Raw genomic sequence first — 17,968 nt, 5'->3', positions numbered from 1 at the left:
AGAATTTACAAAGTACACATGATTTCATTCTAGCATCCTGCCCTCTAAACAGGACAGGACAGCAATTACTAAAGCCTGTTTTACAGATGAGAAAACTGAAGGTCAGGGAGGCCACGTGATCTGCAAAGGTCAGTTAACTTGTCAGACACCTGAAACTCAGGCTTCCTGGTTACAAACTGAGGCTCTTTTCCTTTACATCAGGCTGTCCTGGGTGCTTCCTAACTTTCTTGGCAAAACCATCTTCCAAATAGCTTATCCAATGTAAATTACAGAGACCTTCACATGAGTGAATTTTTTGGGCACGCTCAGTAAAATTGGACTTGTCATGCCAGCACATGGAATTCACTAGAAGGAGAGAGCACAGGGCGTGTCCCGTTAGGACATTAGGAGTATCAGGACAACCACAGACCAGAGGAGCCGTGGCACCTCCCTCTTCCTACCTTCTCCAGGCCCGCTGGATGACCGCTGCTGCCTTGTTCTTTTTGCGAAACAGCTCTTTCCTACTTCTTTCTTTATGGATTATCTGCAGCCGCAGCTCTACGGGGAGAAGGTCAATATTCACACTCTGTCCAGAGAGGGGACCAGGTGCTGGATCAGTTTCCTTGGATATCTGAGTGTCCTCAGACAGGGCAGATGTTCCCAACTTCCTGACTCCTGACCTCAACACCTCTGTGTTCTGTGGCAAGTCTGAGTCGATCCCTCCTGTGAGCTTGTCCTGTGTCATTTTGTTTCTTGGTGTTCGATGGTGGAGAGGATTCTGCCCAGCATGGACCACCTCCCCCTTGGCACTGCCAGGCCGGCTGGAACCAGCTGGGGAGTGCCTTCCTCCTCGGAGCTCTTGAACACGTCTTTTCTGGGAGGCACATTTGGCCTTGGGTGCTGTGTCCTGCCGCCTGCTGGGTTTCCGGTGGCCATCCTGCTGTGGAAGGCTTGCAGCTGCCCAGCTGGGGTCCTCTCCTTCCTCATCAGGCCCAGCCACCCTGACACAGGAAGGCTGCTTCCAGAAGCCTTTCCCCTTGTCACACCGCGGCTCACCAACTGTCTCACCTCGGGACTTCTCAACAGAGGAGACTCCTGGATATCTGTTTCCACCATTGCCTTCACTGGGGCTGAAGTGGACACAGGCAGATCGGCCTTTAGACTGTTCTCTGGATGACTCTTGGGGAGACAGGGAAAAAGGGAAAGAATGTTTACTGTCCCAAACTTGCATAGTAGGGCAGTTCTGCTCATTTGTTCACATAAAATATTCAGACTTGTCCTATAGTATCACCATGATAGTAGTGATTCTAATTAGGAAAAAAAAAAAAAACCTGTTTAGCTTCTATTTCTAGCAATGGAATGTTAGGTAACCTGAAAGCCTTCCCACTACAATGCTGACTAAAATATAATAAACATTCTTTTACAAGCACCATAGTGTCTTCAAGAAAATAAATCCAACAACAAAGGGGAGGCCAAAAACAAAGAGAAAACTGAAAATCAGGGTGTTAAGTGTGAGTGTGTGAGCTGATCCAGCAACCGTCTGGGCAGGTAGTAGTGATGGAATGGGCAACAGTTGGTCTTCGACGAAATATCTGGCTGTGTTTTAATATCCAGATAAGGACAGAAAACAAGGTCTTGCAGGCAGAAAGTTAGTTAAAACCAAGACCCTTCATGAAGCCAGGACTCTTAAGGGGGTATATCCTTTGGGAAATGATAGTCCAGATTAAAAAAAAAAAAATCCAATTGCCAGCACTGGGAAACAACAAGAAAATTTGTCTTAGCCTGGGTTCTGGATGGGGTGGGGGAGAGTCTCCCTTGAGAATTTGAAACCCAAGTCCTGTGCCTCACATGGGTTTCATATTCATTTATTCTCAACCCATAGGAAAAATTAATATAAAAACCAGTCTCAGGAGGGGGGCACAGGATGCTTCATTGAAGCAAACAGTGTTACTTTGACATGGCATTCCCTCAACTCAGGCCACACAGAGGGGTCCTTTGGAACATGACTTCCCCATCCAAAATTATAAAACACATGAGGTAACAATCTACTGTGGACGAGTTAACAGACACGACAGCAGTATTAGATCAAGACCTCAGCTAATAGAAGAGTGTACACACGCACACATACACACGCACATGAACTGATTAAACAAAAGAATTCAAAAATATGGGAAAAGAATAGACAGATTTGAAAACTGAACTAAATACAACCTCTAAAATGAAACATTTTATTTTTTAAGATTTTTTTTTATTTATCTGCCAGAGAGAGAGAGCGTGTGTGGACAAGCAGGGAGAGTGGCAGGAAGAGGGAAAAGCAGGTTCTCTGTGGAGCAGGGAGCCCAATGTGGGACTCAATCCCAGGACCCTGGGATCACGACCTGGGCCAAAGGCAGACGCTCAACTGACTGAGCCACCCAGGCGTCCCTAAAATGAAACATTTTAGACTCATTGTAAAAAGCAATGAAGGAACTTCTGCTTCCGTAATGGCAGAATTGAGGCATACTGAGGACCACTGAGGACAATAGAAAAGCCAAAGAAAATATTACAAACCAGCTGTCTGAAGGCATCAAAGAGCTAACAAGACAGAAAAAATATGCGGCCAAGAGGCAGAAGAATCAGGTAACCAACAGAGATGAACAAGGCATCCGGGGTCATATATTCCTAGAAGAATTGAATCATCCCCTCAAGGTTTGGAGGAAAAACCTGGAGTCTAAAACCTGCCAAGAAGCATTCTTTTGTCCTGGAACCCGGGAGGGGTGTACCTTAGGAGAAAAGGTGAACTCGTACTAAATTGACCCTTCTAGGGACTGAGTGCAGCTTTACATCATCTCAGTATTGGAAACTGGATTAAGGTTTGGACTGCTCAAACTTGGATTGCTCATGCTTCTGAATGTCTGCAAGAAGCCAATGTAAATCCTTTCTGGAGGAATTACTATCATCCTAGGTCTCAAGTTATTTCTATAATTTTTTATACTAAATGTCTGCCACTCAATGAAAAATATGCAGGCAGATAAGGAGACAAGACAATATTCAAGGAGTGGGGGAGGCAATAAAACAGACACACAGTTATCCAAATAATGTGTTTTCAGAAACAGATTTTCAAATAACCATTTTATAGGGCAAAAAACTAAACTATGCTACTCTTCATGTAAGACAAAGGGGAAATAAGGAAATATACTTGTATCTGCTCATTTGTATGAAAGAAATATAGAAAGGATAAACCAGAAACCAAAGAGATTGGGTACCTACTGTGATGGGGCAGGAAAAAGGGCAGAAAGAGGGAAATGGGGACTGGGTGGTGAGGGTGAGGGGGAGCAATACTTCTTTGTGTGTATCTTTTTGTATAATTCTGACTCTTAGAACCATTCTGATGTTTCACATACACCACTGAAGCCCCAGTTAATTAAATAACAAGGTACCACTACTCACCTATCAGAATGGTGGAAATGCAAGGACACCGACAACGCCAAAGGCGGATGGGGATGAGGAGCAAAAGGAATGCTCATTCGCTGCTGGTGGGGATGCACGATGGTACGGCCACTTCGGAAGACAGTGGGGAATTTCCTTACAAAACTGTTCTTCCCATACCATCCAGCAGTTGTTCTCTTTGTAATTGACCCACATGAATTTAAAATTTATGTCCACCCAAAACCCTGCACGTGGATGTTTAGAGTAATTTTATTCATAATTTCCAAAACTTGGAAGCAACCAAGATGTCCTTCAGTAGCTGAATAGATGACTAAATTGTGGCAGATCCAGACCATGGACTATTATTCAGCACGAAAAAGAAATGAACTGAAAGGAAATGAACTGAAGATGAATCGAGTGCTAAACAGAAATAAGTTACCAAGCCATGGAGGACATTCCTAAGTGAAACATCGCTTCCCTTGTATGGAAATTACTAGTGCGTATTAGTAAGTGAAAAAAGCCAATCTGAAAAGGTTACCTATTGTATGATTCCAACTATACGACATTTTGGAAATGGGCAAAACTATGGAGATAGTAAATGGATCAGTGGTTGCTAGGGGTTCGAGGGAGGGAAGGACACACAGGCAGAGCACAGGGGATTCTCAGGGCAATGTGATGGTTAATATGATGTGTCAACTTGACCGGGACAAGGGGCATGCAGATAGCTGGTAAAATATTATTTCTGCGTGTGTCTGTGAGGATGTCTTGGAAAGAAATTAGCATTTGAATTGGTAGACTGAGTAAAGAAGACTGCCCTCAACCATGCAGGTGGGCAACATCTAGTCTGTGGAGGGCCTCAATAGAACAAAAAGTGGAGGAGGGGGAGATCTGCTCACTTTGCTTGAGCTGGGACACAGCTGCCCTTAGACACAGGTGCTGCTAGTTTTCAGGCTTTCAGAATTGGATCAGAATTTATACCATCAGCCCCCTCATCCCCCTGATTCTCAGGCCTTTGGACTCGGCCTCACACCATCTGCTCCCCTGGTTCTCAAGCCTTCAGATTCACTGAATCATACCACCAGCTTTCCTGGTTCTCCAGCTTGCAGGCAGCAGATCGTGGGACTTCTCAACCTTCATAATCAAGTGAGCCAATTTCTATAACAAACCTCCTCTTTTATATATATGCTATTAGTTCTGCTTCTCTGGAGAACCCTGACTAATACAGGCAATGAAACTCTTCTGTGTGATGCCATAATGGTGGATATGAGTCATTATACGTTTGTCAAAACCTATAGAATGTGCAACACAGGCATGAAGTCTGATGTAAACTGTGGACTTTGTGCGATAAGGACGTATCAATGCAGGTTCATCAGTTTTAACAAAGGCACCGATCTGGAAAGGGATGTTGAGTGGGGGAGGTACGTGTGCGTTGGGGGCCAGGAGTGGATGGGAACTCTGCACTCACTGCTTAATTGTGCTGGAAACCTAAAACTGCTCTAAGAAGTAACTTCTATTAAAAGGAAAAAATGAAGAGGTACAAACTTCCAGTTCTAAGATAAATAAGTCACAGGGATGAAAACTACAGCACAGGAAATATAGTGAATATTATTATAATAGCGCGTATGGTGACAGATGGCAGCTGCACTTACGGTGAGCACGGTATCATGTATAGGATTGTCCAATCACTATGTTGTAAACCCGAAACTAATGCAACACTGGTTGTCAACATACTCCAATTAAAAAAAGGGGAAAAAAATGAAGGGACTGCTAGATGATATTAGATACTACTAACTAGTAATGATCAAAATAATGTGATTTGGGTATTAATACAGATAGATCAGTGAGAAAGAATATAAAGCTAAAAATATAGCCATATATAAAAATATACAATAAAGATAGTGTTTTTAATTTGTGGTGAGGAGCTGAGCTGCTTAGGGCCCCTGGGTGTGAACCCAGACAGCAATGCTGTACCCTCCTGAAGCCGTTATTCACAAAGCCCATGGCCAGTGTTGCAGCTCCAGGTATATGGGTCATTTCCATGTACAGTATTGTATATTCCATGCAGATTATTTCATGTATACGGCTAGAACAACTGCCTATTCTCTAAAATTGAGTCATTGGATTCCAGTATCACTATATAAAAAATTAAATATGAGATAGTAAAAATTAGAAAATATATGTGTTTATTAGATCACGAAGTGGAAAAAACCTTTTCTTATAGGTAAAAACACAAGGATAAAAATTTCAAAAGAAAAAAATAAACAGAATTAAAGGGTAAACTTAAAAAAGACATTCATTATATATGATACACAAAGGTTACTATTATTATATACTGAGCTTTTAGAAATATTAAGGAAAAAAAATATAAAAATTGACAGAGTACATCAGTGAACAATCCAGAAAATAAATACACAGAGCCAGTAAAAATATGACAAAATTCCATCCTGCTAACTAGGATTCAATAAAATCACTATTTGCCTAAATGTTTGGAGACAGTTTTTGGTTTTTTGCTTTTGAAAGGCTGAAATAAATTTTTGCAATCTTCCAGGAATGAAATTTGACAGGATGTTTAAAGAGCCATAAAAATCAGAGATGTACACAAAAAGGTTATTTAGCTCATGTGTGCTACAACACAGACATGATTAAACAAATCAGGCTGTATTCATAACCTGATATAATACTAAGCAGCTACTAACATATTTGTCGAAAACAAGTAGATAATATAAGAAAATCTCAAAATAGGATGCCCACACTTTTCTGAAATGGAAAAAGGAAAGTTCTAGTAGATGGATTTGTACCAAAATGATAAGAGTTGCTTATCTTAAGGAGGATTTTTATTTTTTTCTTTGTTCTTTTCTGTTTTAAAATTATTTTGTAATGTACATTAACCAATTTTGTAATTAGGAAAAAATGTCATTTTCTGTTTAAATAAAAAATACCCAGCTACAAGAAAACAAACCAAAACAAACCAAAACCCAACAATTAAAATCAACTAGGATGTGGGAAAGAACTCAAACTGGAATGTAAATAATAACAAACAAACCTAACTGTATTACAGTGAATTAGGTAACCATACTAAGAGGTGAGGAAGAAAAGAATGGACCTAAGTAACTTTGTAAAAACTTTTTTTTGGCCGAATAATTTAAGGACAAAAAGGACAAAAAGAAATGTATATAAATACTGTGTTCTAGTTAGTACGTTTGTCTCTCACAGGGCTGTGGGTTAGCAATTCTGAAACTGCTTTCTGTGTGTACAAGGACTGAACAAATAAGCATATATATCCTAGATGATGGGAGCCAGATCTTTCACTGTTGGAGGAAACACTTCAAACAAAGAGAGAAGGTAGAATAATTGCTGCGGTGTTGAATGGAATTGGAGGTATCATGAATATGAACTCATGGTGTGTGTGTGTGATACACGTACACACAGATAGATGCAGAAATAGACGTAAATGATTTTTAGCTCTGTCTGCTGAAAGGGCTTAGGAGCAAGAGGACTGCAATAGTAATACACCCAGCTAGCACTCAGATTTGGGTTTCTAATCCCATTCTTCAACAAAGGGAACCAGGGTTCTTTGGAGAAGTGGTGAATGCCAGGGCTCTGAGTAGGGGAGAGATACGATGTGGTTTCGTTTTGAAGACACTAATCTGGATCACGGGAGTTGGAGCAGGTAAGTAGGACCAGGGAGGACAGTCCAAGTTGGAGACAAAGGTAAGCAGATGTGAGGTAGGCTATATGGTGGAGGAGGATGAGAGGGAGAAAAGGGGTTTGAAAGATGTTCAGGAAGTCAATGAGACAAGAGCTGGTGACAGGCTGGGTATGGGCGGTAAAGGAAAAGGAAATAATCATTACTCCTGCGCTGAATGTTCAAACGGATGAGTGCATCATTAATCAACGCACAGAGAAGACTTACATAAAATCTTCATCAGTTCTGTCTCGGATAGGTTGAGTTTGGGATGCCTCTGGGACATCCAAGTGAGGGCATAAGGAAATAATTAAATATACATAATTGGAACAAGGGAAGGAGATCAGGAGTCTTTGCCATACAGGTGGTAACCGAATTTTCTGTGTTAGCCATTGTACACGCACCAAATATAAGGGTCCACTTACTCCCACCAGTCATGCCCACTAGTTCTGGCAGCCCATATGGTGAGAAACAAGATAACAGCAGGGATGGCCCTTAAAACAGTGAGTTTCTCCTCCACTGGAGTCTCCTGAAACCACACTGACTCAAAGACAACTTTATCTCACCACCTCCCACGAGCAATCTGCTAGCCAGTGCTCCCAGCTGCACCTCTCCAGTCCATCCCTTACTCCTCACCCTGCTACTGTGTCTTAGTGCAGGCCCTCCATACCCACCCAACACTCCGCCACAGTGGTCTTCCTAAATATTATGTCTCCTTCCTTCCCTACCTCTTGAAATAATAAGGAGATAGTTATAATAACAGCTCATATTTATAGAGTGCTTTAGGGACTGTGTTTAGATCTTTTCATGGGTTATCTCATTAATGTTCACAAATTTCTAAGACAGGCATTATCTTTTTTTTTTTTTTTACAAATAAAGAAATGGAGGCTTAGAAGAGGTTAAGTAACTTGATCAAGATTATACAGGTAGTAAGTGGTAGAGTCTAAATGTGAACCTAGTTATTTGATTCCAGAGCTTGTGCACTCAGCCACCACGCTCTACATGCATTGTAAACAAGAAGGGAAGAATCACTATGACAGGGAAGAAAGAAATCACTAAGAGATGTTGTTGGGCAAACCCCTCTTTCAAGGCCTCCGTTTCCTGACTTGTATTGAAAAGGCTGTGCTACAGGCTTTCTAAACACGTTCAAGCTCTACATTCTCTATTTCTAAGAGATAGGATGAAGGAGAAAAAGTTTCCCATCTCTGAGTTCCTGCTGGGATGCCCACCCCTTGAGGTCTACACTGCGTGAGCACTGATCAGTTGAAGCATCTGTGACCCTTCTTTATGTGGCCAAACAGAAAGTGGCTCGGGGTGCCCTCGGCCCAATTATGTTGGGGTTTTCCAGCAAGACTATATTACAGAAGCTCCAGTCAATGGATAGTCTTGATTCCTAAAAAATCTCCCTATTTTCCTTTGTACTCTGGCCTCTTAGGCAGGTGAATGAGGGCAAAGGCTGCCCATGAAACTGGAAGCTCCCTTTCCTTACATCTGAATCAGGCTAATTGGCCTCCCTCCTATTTACTCTTCCCCAAAGTTTGAATCTGGCTCTTCCCAAAGGTCCCTTATTTAGGACACCGGTGCCTGCCTTCAAATGAATGAGGAATTCCCCTGCTGCAGAGCTGTTCTAGAATAGTGACTTTCAAATTTTTGACAAATCTGACATTGTGGCCCAGTATACTCATATTCATGTATGTACACACACACACACACACACATTCATGTATGTACACACACACACACACACACACACTTCTGTGCATAGACATACAACTACAATAAAATTTATTATCTTTATTATGTGCAACATACTTTGATATTTTTTTAAAAAAAGATTTTATTTATTTATTCAACAGAGAGAGCACAAGCAGGGGGAAGTGGCAGGCAGAGGGAGAGGGAGAAGCAGGCTCCCTGCAGAACAGGGAGCCTGACTTGGGGCTCCATCCCAGGACCCAAGACTTTAACTGGCTCAGCTTCCCAGGCACCCCTACCTTGATAATTTCTTACATAGTCTATTTCATGAAAATTTTCCTGGTCCAATCCACTAAATTCATTTTATGAGCCATACATGGCTTGAAAATCATTATAAGACCATGTCCTAGACCACCTATTTAAACCAAAAGCGAGGAGAGGAAGTCTAACTAGTATCAGTGTAATTAAAGGACAAAAGGTTTGGTTATTAAAAACTGAAACTTAATGTGGGTCACCTTGGTGGCTCAGTTGGGTAAGTGTCTGCTTTCAGCTCAGGTCATGATCCCAGGGTCCTGGGATGGAGTTCCACATCAGGCTCCCTGTTGAGCAGGGGAGCCTTCTTTTCCCTCTGCTTCTGCTTGCAGCTCCCCCTGCTGTGCTTTCTCTCTCTCTCTCTCACAAATAAATAAAATCTTAAATAAACAAACAAATAAATAAACAAATACTGAAACTTAATGGGTTTTTCAGGATGTAAGGTGACTGACTGTATCTGAACATTATCAGGTCCACACTAGGTCTGATTGGTCTTGTGGATAAATGTCTCAAGGCGTTTTGGGGCACCTGGGTGGCTCAGTCAGTTAAGTGTCCAGCTCTTGATTTCAGCTTAGGTCATGATCTCGGGGTTGTGAGATAGAGCCCAAAGTCGGGCTCCATGCCGAACGTGGAGCCTGCTTAAGATTCTCTCTCTCCCTCTCTGCCCCCACCTATGCACTCTCTCCGCTCAAAACAAAACAAAACAAAACAAAACAAAACAGTCCCAAGGTGTTTTATAATAAGAGGAAGCACAATTACCCTCAGTACTTGTAAAGAGTCTGAAATAACTGTGCTCCCCCTTCTCTCTGTTCTGTAGAGCACTGGATTAGGGGGAAAACAGCATCCATGTGAAAATTTCAGGGATTAAGTATAATTCTTGTGGTACACAGTAAGCCCCAAACCCATCAAACTTTTAATGGGTGCTTCCTAAGAGGAGTCAGGTCAAGAAGTATTTACCTGTGTAACCAATTTTCTGCTTACTGTTGTAAGAAGGCTGCTGATGGTACAGTCCTTAGCCCTAACTATAGTTAAGTATGGCTGGTACACAGTGTAGGCTCAAAAACTATCTGTTGATTGAATGCATGCATGAATGATTTAGTGAACTGAGTAGAAGCAAAGCATTGCCATAAAATGGAACTCTGTTACAGAGAACATGAGCATACCCTATGAATACTTTTCATTTTTTTTTTTTTTAAAGATTGATTTTAGAGAGAGAGGGAGAGCAAGCATGGGGAAGGGCAGAGGGAGAGGGATAGAGAAACTTTAGCAGACTCCTTACTGAGCTCAGAGCCCCACTCCAGGCTTGATCTCAAGACCCGGAGATCATCACCTGAACTGAAACCAAGAGTTGGACGCTTAGCGGACTGTGCCACCCAGGGGCCCCTCATGTCATGTTTAATAATCTATCTTCCGTGTCTGAATCTCAGGCACCTAGCTAGTACCATACAGCTATATGTTCAACAAATATTTATTATGTCTCTTACATACCAGACACCCTGCTTGGTGCTCCACACAGGAGTAAGAGACACATTGCTCCTTGTGATACATTGTTTAATGGCCAAAGATGCTTTCCATCCCAGTAAGCACTCACTTTTGAAATGTGCTTTTGCAACATCTTCAAACCAGACGTGGAGTCTATGTCTCTGCCCCCTTGAATCTGGGCTGGCCTTGCGAACTGCTCTGATCAACAGAATGTGGTACAAGTGATAGGAACGTTTTGGAGACTAGGCCTCAGGACAGCTTGTCACTTCTGGCTTCTCTCTCTCAGAGCACTGCCCTTAGAACGACACGCAAGGAAGATGATCTAACCAACTGGAGGATGCAAGGTCATGTAGATGAGATCTGAGACACCTCAGCCAACAGCCAGCACCGATGGCCACACGGGTCAAGGAAGCCATCTTGGACTTTCTGGTCCAGCCAATCTTCCACCAGCCACATGGGTGGGCCCAAGTGACCCAGGAAAGGAACTGCTCAGACAACCCACAGAATTGTGAGAAATAAGAAGTCTTGTTGTTTTAAGCCACTTAGCCTTGGGGGTAGTTTGTTACGTCACTAGAGATAAACAACACAGAAACCACTAGCTAAAAAGAGAGGTGCTGACCTAACAAAAACCCATAGCGTTGACTTAGGGACTGCTTAGTGAACAGAAGCTGGGAAGGCAGTGAAGAGACTATTACCAAAGGCTGAGAGAGCAGAGAGGAAATTGCTCTTGGAGTTTGGAGAATGGTGAACTGTATTATTCAGTGGCAGAATAATTGGCAAAATGGGCAAAAATTACCTGCAATAACTAAGAAGACAGAAAACATATCTAATGAATTTGTAGATATGGATTAGGAGATTTCCAGGGGCAATTACTGAAGAAAATATCAATTGGCTTTTTTAGCTGGATGTGATAATGTGTGGGAAGAAAGAAAGAAAATTAGGAAAGAACTGCTCAGATTGAAAGCAGAATCTAGAGGAAATGAAAAGAGCCTAAAATGAGCCAGGTTAGAAAAGAAAGCTGTTTCACATATTTGTTCTTTCCAGCCAATGAAAGAATCTCTTAGTAAAATAGGACTTGAGGATAAAGATCAAATCAGGAGTATTACTGTGCAGCCCTTTATTAAGACCTCAAAAATATCTAAGATGGTACACTGTAAGGCACTGTAAGCTAAACAAAAGAACTTCTAAGATCTTCAAGGCCATTTTCCCACAGCAGCCTGAGCCACACGAAGTAGAGAGAGAGTAATTTCGTTATGCTGTGCTCGCTACAACTATAGCTGCCATCTGTCATCATAGGCACTATCATAATACCATTGACTATATTTCCTGTGCTATGCCTTTCTTCCTCATGCCTTGTTCATTCCATAACTGGAAGCCCATACTTCCACAACCCCTTCACCCATTCTGCCCATTGCCCCACTCCCCTCCTCTCTGGCAACCATCCGTTTGTTCTCCGTCTTTATGAGTCTATGTCTGCTTTTCTTGTTTGTTCATTTGTTGTTTTTTGAGTATTCCTCCCCCTCACCCCATTTTATAGCTAAGGAAATTAAGGTTCAGAGAGGTAGAATGAATTGTCCAAGCCCTGAATTTGGTCACCATGAAACTTCATAGACTTTCTGGGGTCCACAAGGTCAAAACTATTTTTATAATAATACTAAGACATTATTTGCCTTTTTCACTATGTTGGAATTTGCACTTAGATTTCTGGAGGGTTCTCACAGTTCCTTAATTTATAAGAATGGCTCAATATGCTTAAATTGCTTTGGGCAAATAATAAATTTATGCAGAATACCAGTTTTCCTGCTGGGAGTCTGGAGTTGTGGTATATGCTAGGCAGAAGGTGCCTATGTAACTGACCCAGTAAAAACCCTGGAGTCCTAAATTTAGGTGTGTTTTCCTGGTAGACAAAAGGCTAACTGGTTGTTATAGTTCATTGCTGGAGGAATTAATCATGTCTTGTGTGATTCCACTGGGAGAAGACTCTTGGAAATTTGCACCTGGTTTCTTCCAGACTTGGCTCCATGTGCCTTCTCCCTTTGTTGATCTTGATTTGCATCCCTTTGTTATAAAAGATCCTTGCTGTGAGTACAAATATATGCTGAGTCTTGTATTTCTCTTAGCAAATTACTAAACTTTGGGGGGGCGGGAGTTTGGGAATCCCCAACATACTAAGCAAAATCCAAACAGGAAAAACTCCAAGAATCCATACCAAGACATATCACATTAAACTACTGAAAACTAAAGATAAAGAAAAATCTTGAAAGCAGCCAGACAGCAGTGACATGCTACGTAGAAACATTACCGAGGAACTCCAGTCTAACTGACAGTGGCTTTCTCGTCTGAAACCATGGAAGCCGGAAGTGGCACAGCCTCTTTCAAGTGTGGGAAGGGGAGACCTGCCAAGTGTCCATCCTAGATCTGGTTTATCAACTCTTCAGGAATGGAATCAAGACATTCTCAAAGGAAGACTTAAAGAATTTGTTGCTAGTGGAGCTACCCTTAAATACTGGCCAAAGAACGTTCTTCAAACACAAAGGAAATGATAAAAGAAGGAATCTGGTGCACTGGGAAGGAAGATGAAACAACAGAAAGGGAAAACTATGGGTACCTTAGAGACTATCCTTTTCCTTGTGGTTTTTATAAATTATATATGACGATCGAAACAAAAATTATAATACCATCTGGTACCCAATCAATGATATTTAAAAATGGGGAAGGTCAAGGTATCTAAATGGAAGTGAGGTTTCCACATTTCACTCAAAGTGGTAAAATGCTCGTACTGGTTATGAGTCCCTTATAACTTATATATACATTATACATTGAAGTATATGGTAATACTCAGAGCAACCATCACAAAAACTGTAGAAAGACAAATACTCAAAACCACTATCAGTCAATCAAGATGGAATCCTAAAAGATGTTCAAGTACCCTACAGGAAGGGGAAAAAAGAAAAAACAGGGATGACAACCAGAGGAAATAAATAGAAAATAAATGATAAAATGGCGGTCTTCAGTGCTGACATAATTACCTTAAATGTAAATGGACTAAACACACCCATCAAGAGAGCCCACAGTCCATGGGTTGACATCAGGTAACAAAGGCAATGCACCTACCGTTTGGCTTTCTGGGGTCTGTTCCCTGCACATCTGTGGAAAGATGCTGCTCCCTCTGCGGGGCTCTGCCTGGAGACGCTCTGCCTGGAGACCCTCGACAGGCTCTCCCCTCAGGGTCCTGGGCTACGTCGCTGCTGGGAGGCTGCTTGCTGGGGGCCCAGCTCTGCCTGCGGGGCTCAGCCTGGGCGTCGGGCAGACAGGGAAGGGCTTGGGGTCTGCAGGACTCTGGGCTCAGCCTTCCCTTCTGCTGTTCTGCCTCCCTTCGTTTGTTTTCTTCCTCTCGCTTCCTGGAAGCAAAGCCGATGAGGCGGAGGGAAACATTAACAGAGCGTTACCCATTCAGACGTTCCTGAGCGAGACTTAAACTTTACAAGAAGCTACCACAGCACAGGAAGGGCTTGGCAATGCACAGTTTCCACAGCGTCACAATTTTTGGTCTTTCCCCTAGAACTTATAGCTCAGAAGATGACGGAGCTGAAAAGAATGTTATAGATCAGACTTTGCCCAGCTGGGGCACACGTGATGGAAAACTGTGTGTTTGTGAGACAGGACACAGTCCTACAGTGTGTGCGCTCAAGCTTGTGTGGGAGCCCTGCAACTACACACCTTTTCCTCCTGTTCCAGAAAGCACATCAGAATGCGACTGAGCATGTCAGCCACAGGGACGACCTTTAATCTTCCCTGGATATTAAAAAAGACCACTGGCAAGCCTCATGATTATCTGGAACAATTACTTACAAAACACCTCACAACAGATGATAACACGCCCATGAGTCGCAACACGGCTCATGAGGCCAACCCACTGATTTTGCAGATGAGGTCTAGAAGATAGGATGATTTTCAAAAAGTCATACACAAGTCCTAGTGGTGAGGCTGTGGAGGGCAACCGACTAGAAGGGGGCTGGCCGGGAGAGGCCAGGCCGAGGAATGAGTGGCAGTGTGAGGAGGATGGGTCTGAGGCGGCCGAGGTCCATAAAGGGGCAAGCTGCTTGAGGACGATGGGGCTGAGCTCAGGATGAGATCTGTTTGACCAATAGCATTACTTGCTAGGGATTGCCAAAGGATAGGAAAGGGGGGAAGAGAAAGAACATTTACTGAGCCTCTCCTGTGCTGGGCACCGCGGGCCACAGAGTACACCCCTCCCTGGAGGAAACTAGATTTCAGAGGAGACAGCCAGGAGAAAAGACCTAACAAATGATAGTAGGAATGTTACACTAGTGAGCTGGCAGAGAGGGGGTAGTGATTGATTTTGTCCGGAGGAGTCCAGAAGCTCCCGGCTGCTGATTCTCAAAGATATGGAGAGGTTTGCCAGGCAGATGCGGTGGGAATGAGGACTTCAGTGCAGGGAGCAGTTTGGGCAAAGGTGCGGGGCGGGGGAACATGGGGGCTGTTTTGCCTCTTCTCATCTTCGAACAGTGCTTGCTATACACTGCAGGCGCCCCACGCATACGTGCAGCTCCCACGACCCAGTTACCGCGCACGAAGAGAATCAGGTGGCCACATGAAGTTTCGGGTTAAAGTAGAATGATTAGGGCCGTAGTGGAGACAAGCTCATACCGGGAAGGATAAGAACTTTTCTAGTCCTGCCCCTGCAAATAACTTCAAAATGATATTGAGCCAGTCACTTTCCTGTTGGAGACTCAGTTTCCCCAGGTCTAACACTTGTATGATAGTTTATAACCTGGAATTGATTTAGGGGTCTGTTTGGAAGCCAGATGTCTTTATAAAATCTGGGGTATCTTTTGTAATGAGATAGGTTTCTTCTATCGTAATAGCTGGTATCAGAGTCCCTCTTGGGGGAGAGGGAACTTGTTTAGAAAAATATTTTAATCAGCTTGGGAACAGAATGGAAGGCGGGTAGCAGGTGAGACTTTCAGGGCCTCGCTGGCGATTGGCTCTGAGGCTCCGGGTGGGGGGGGGGAGGGTTGCTCCTGACAAAAGGAGAATGTGCTTGAAGCTCCTGACAGGGAGGGAGGAGATAGAAGAACCAGAGAGAGAGAAAGGAGGGGGAAGGAGGAGAGGGTGAAGGGCTGGGTGTTGTGGACAGCGAGGGCCTGGCCAAAGAGAACCCTCCATGGGGAGCTGATGGGAAGCACTTTAGCTCTGCGCTCCTCACACTTTCACGAACAGAGTCTCCTGAGATCTCCCGAAAATCTAGATTCTGATTTAGCAACCCTGGGGTGGGGCTTAAGATTCTGCATTTCTAGCAAGCACCCAGGTGACAGAGGTGTTGCTGGGTCTCTGAACCACACCTTGAGTAGCAAGGCTTAAGAGAACAGAAAAGTTTCATATGGGCTGTTTTTTTGTTTTAGAGAGACTGGGTGCAGGGAGGGGGGTTGCAGAGGGAGAAGGAGAGAGAGAATCTTAAGCAGGCTCCACCCCCAAATGAGGGGCTAGATCTCAAAACCCCGAGACCATGACCTGAGCCGAAATCGAGTTGGATGCTTAACCGACTGAGCCACCCAAGCCCCTCATATGGACTGTTAACTCTCATGATGGGATATGAAATGCGATTCTCCAATGACACCGACTTTTGGTAAGGTCTACCAGGCTCCCCCGTACCAGGCTCCCACGTGCTTGTTTATAAGCAACCTGACAAGCTGCAGAGCGAAGATACCAGACACTGAAGCAAGAAACAAGCGTGAGACAGAGACCCTAAGCCTCCAAGAAGTCACAGGATTCAGATTTCCACTGGCTGTGCAATTTGAGGCACTGTTTATTTAGATGTCAAGGGACAGAGAAGGCCCAGCTGACAGATACCTGGCTTACACTTTCATATAAAGCCTTGTCCACTTAATGTCCCATTCTGAAGGGTTTTTGTCCCGTGGGGAAGCTCCTGATCTGGGCCCAAGCTTATCTCATCGTTTCCCACTAAGTCCCAATGCCAGCCAGATGGGCTGTGCTAACTCCTGGAGAGCTCTGATGTTTTCATTTGACTCTGGTTTTGTTACACGCTTCGCCAAGGCTGACACCTGAGCGTGCAGCACTGCAGTCGGCAGGCCAGCTGGACAGCCTGTCATCATCATTGCCTGAGAGTCACATGGAGGCTAGCAGGTGCCGTTTCAGCGTGAGCTGTCTGGGAGAAGGCTGCTTTTCAGAAGAAGGAGGAAGCATCTGGGTGGCTGAAGTGCCGCTAATTGATCGAACAGCCTTGCTCCTGGCAGGCAGGGGGCCGGCTGCTCTTTTTACCAGCACTGATGAAGAGAACTGCTCTAAGAGAATATTGGTCCGTTAGACAGGCACACACGTGCGGTTGTCTGGCTTGGCATCTACCTGGGTCTCACTGCCATTAAGAAGGGCTCGGAGGTGATAAACTAGACTTTGTTATTCGAGTGGTCATTTCTCTTTCTTTAGGGAAACCAAACAGCTTTCCTTTTCAATCCCAAGAAGCTGCTTACAGTCAGGTCCTGGGCAAACCCTGTTGCTGCAGACCTTTCTGGGCCTCGAACGGAGGCAGCCACAGGACAAACAGGGCATCCGGCTGTACAGAGTGATCAGGGTGTCCAGAGAGCAAGGGTGCTCCGTCTTCTGAAGACATTTTTGGATGGAAAGGTTTGCAGGAAGGTTTTTTTTTTGTTTTTTGTTTTTCATTTTGGTAGAACTAAGTAAAGCAGATTTGGAAGGAAGAATGTAATTATCAGAATATATCATTAGACCCTCAGTTTGTGCAGAGAAATAGATTAATCTTTAAATAAACTAATGCATTTAAAAAAATCTTCCAGGTGGCCCATGGCCCACAACTGTGCAGTTCTCTAGAGCTGTGGCTCTTAATGTGCAAGTAGTGATCGTTGCGGAAAAGCGGGTGGGATCAGAACCGGGACTACGCATAACCTGCATCCTATCTACATATTGCTGCCTTGAAACAGAAGTAACAGAAGCAACACATGCCACACACACACACACACACACAGAGGCTACAGCCCGAGAGCAGAACATGAGCCTATGTGTATGTGTCCCTGGGGAATAAGGTCCAGCTCCTCTGCTCGTGGTCTGAGTTAGGAGGAATCTCACTTTTATTTGGTAGATAAGGAAACTGAGGCAGAGAGATAGGTGACTTAGAGACGGTAAAGTACAGACAGCTGAGCTAGACCTCAGCTCTTCACCCTTCCCTCAGTGACAGTGTTGTTTTTTAAAATTTCACTTAGTCTTTTTCTATCATTTAAAAAAATGACTTGGGTCAGGGCGTCTGGCTGGCTCGGTTAAGTGTCTGACTCTTGATTTCAGCTCGGGTCATGATCTCAGGGTGGTGAGATTGAGACCCGCACAGGGCTCCGTGCTGGGTGTGCAGCTTGCTTG

The 17,968-nt window shown here is 43.8% G+C and overlaps 1 protein-coding gene across 6 annotated transcripts in view; it reads right to left on the bottom strand.

The window, feature by feature from the left end:
* INVS (inversin) overlaps positions 1-17,968 on the bottom strand; it is a 157,482-nt gene that overhangs the window by 17,808 nt on the left and 121,706 nt on the right. For 4 of the 6 annotated variants that reach the window (XM_034664199.1, XM_034664198.1, XM_034664201.1 and 1 more), the window contains exons 13-14: positions 13,673-13,959; positions 441-1,158 (exon numbers count right to left, since the gene is read on the bottom strand). The exons of 1 other annotated variant lie outside the window; for it this stretch is intronic. In XM_034664199.1, the coding sequence (XP_034520090.1) occupies positions 441-1,158; positions 13,673-13,959 (1,005 nt within the window). The remainder of the gene's footprint in view (positions 1-440; positions 1,159-13,672; positions 13,960-17,968) is intronic. One more of the 6 variants, XM_034664202.1, reaches the window with a different exon arrangement.

This window comes from Ailuropoda melanoleuca, chromosome 7, assembly GCF_002007445.2.
Source record: "Ailuropoda melanoleuca isolate Jingjing chromosome 7, ASM200744v2, whole genome shotgun sequence".
NCBI classification, from domain to species: Eukaryota; Metazoa; Chordata; class Mammalia; order Carnivora; family Ursidae; genus Ailuropoda; species Ailuropoda melanoleuca.
This window is presented reverse-complemented; position numbering and strand designations above follow the sequence as displayed.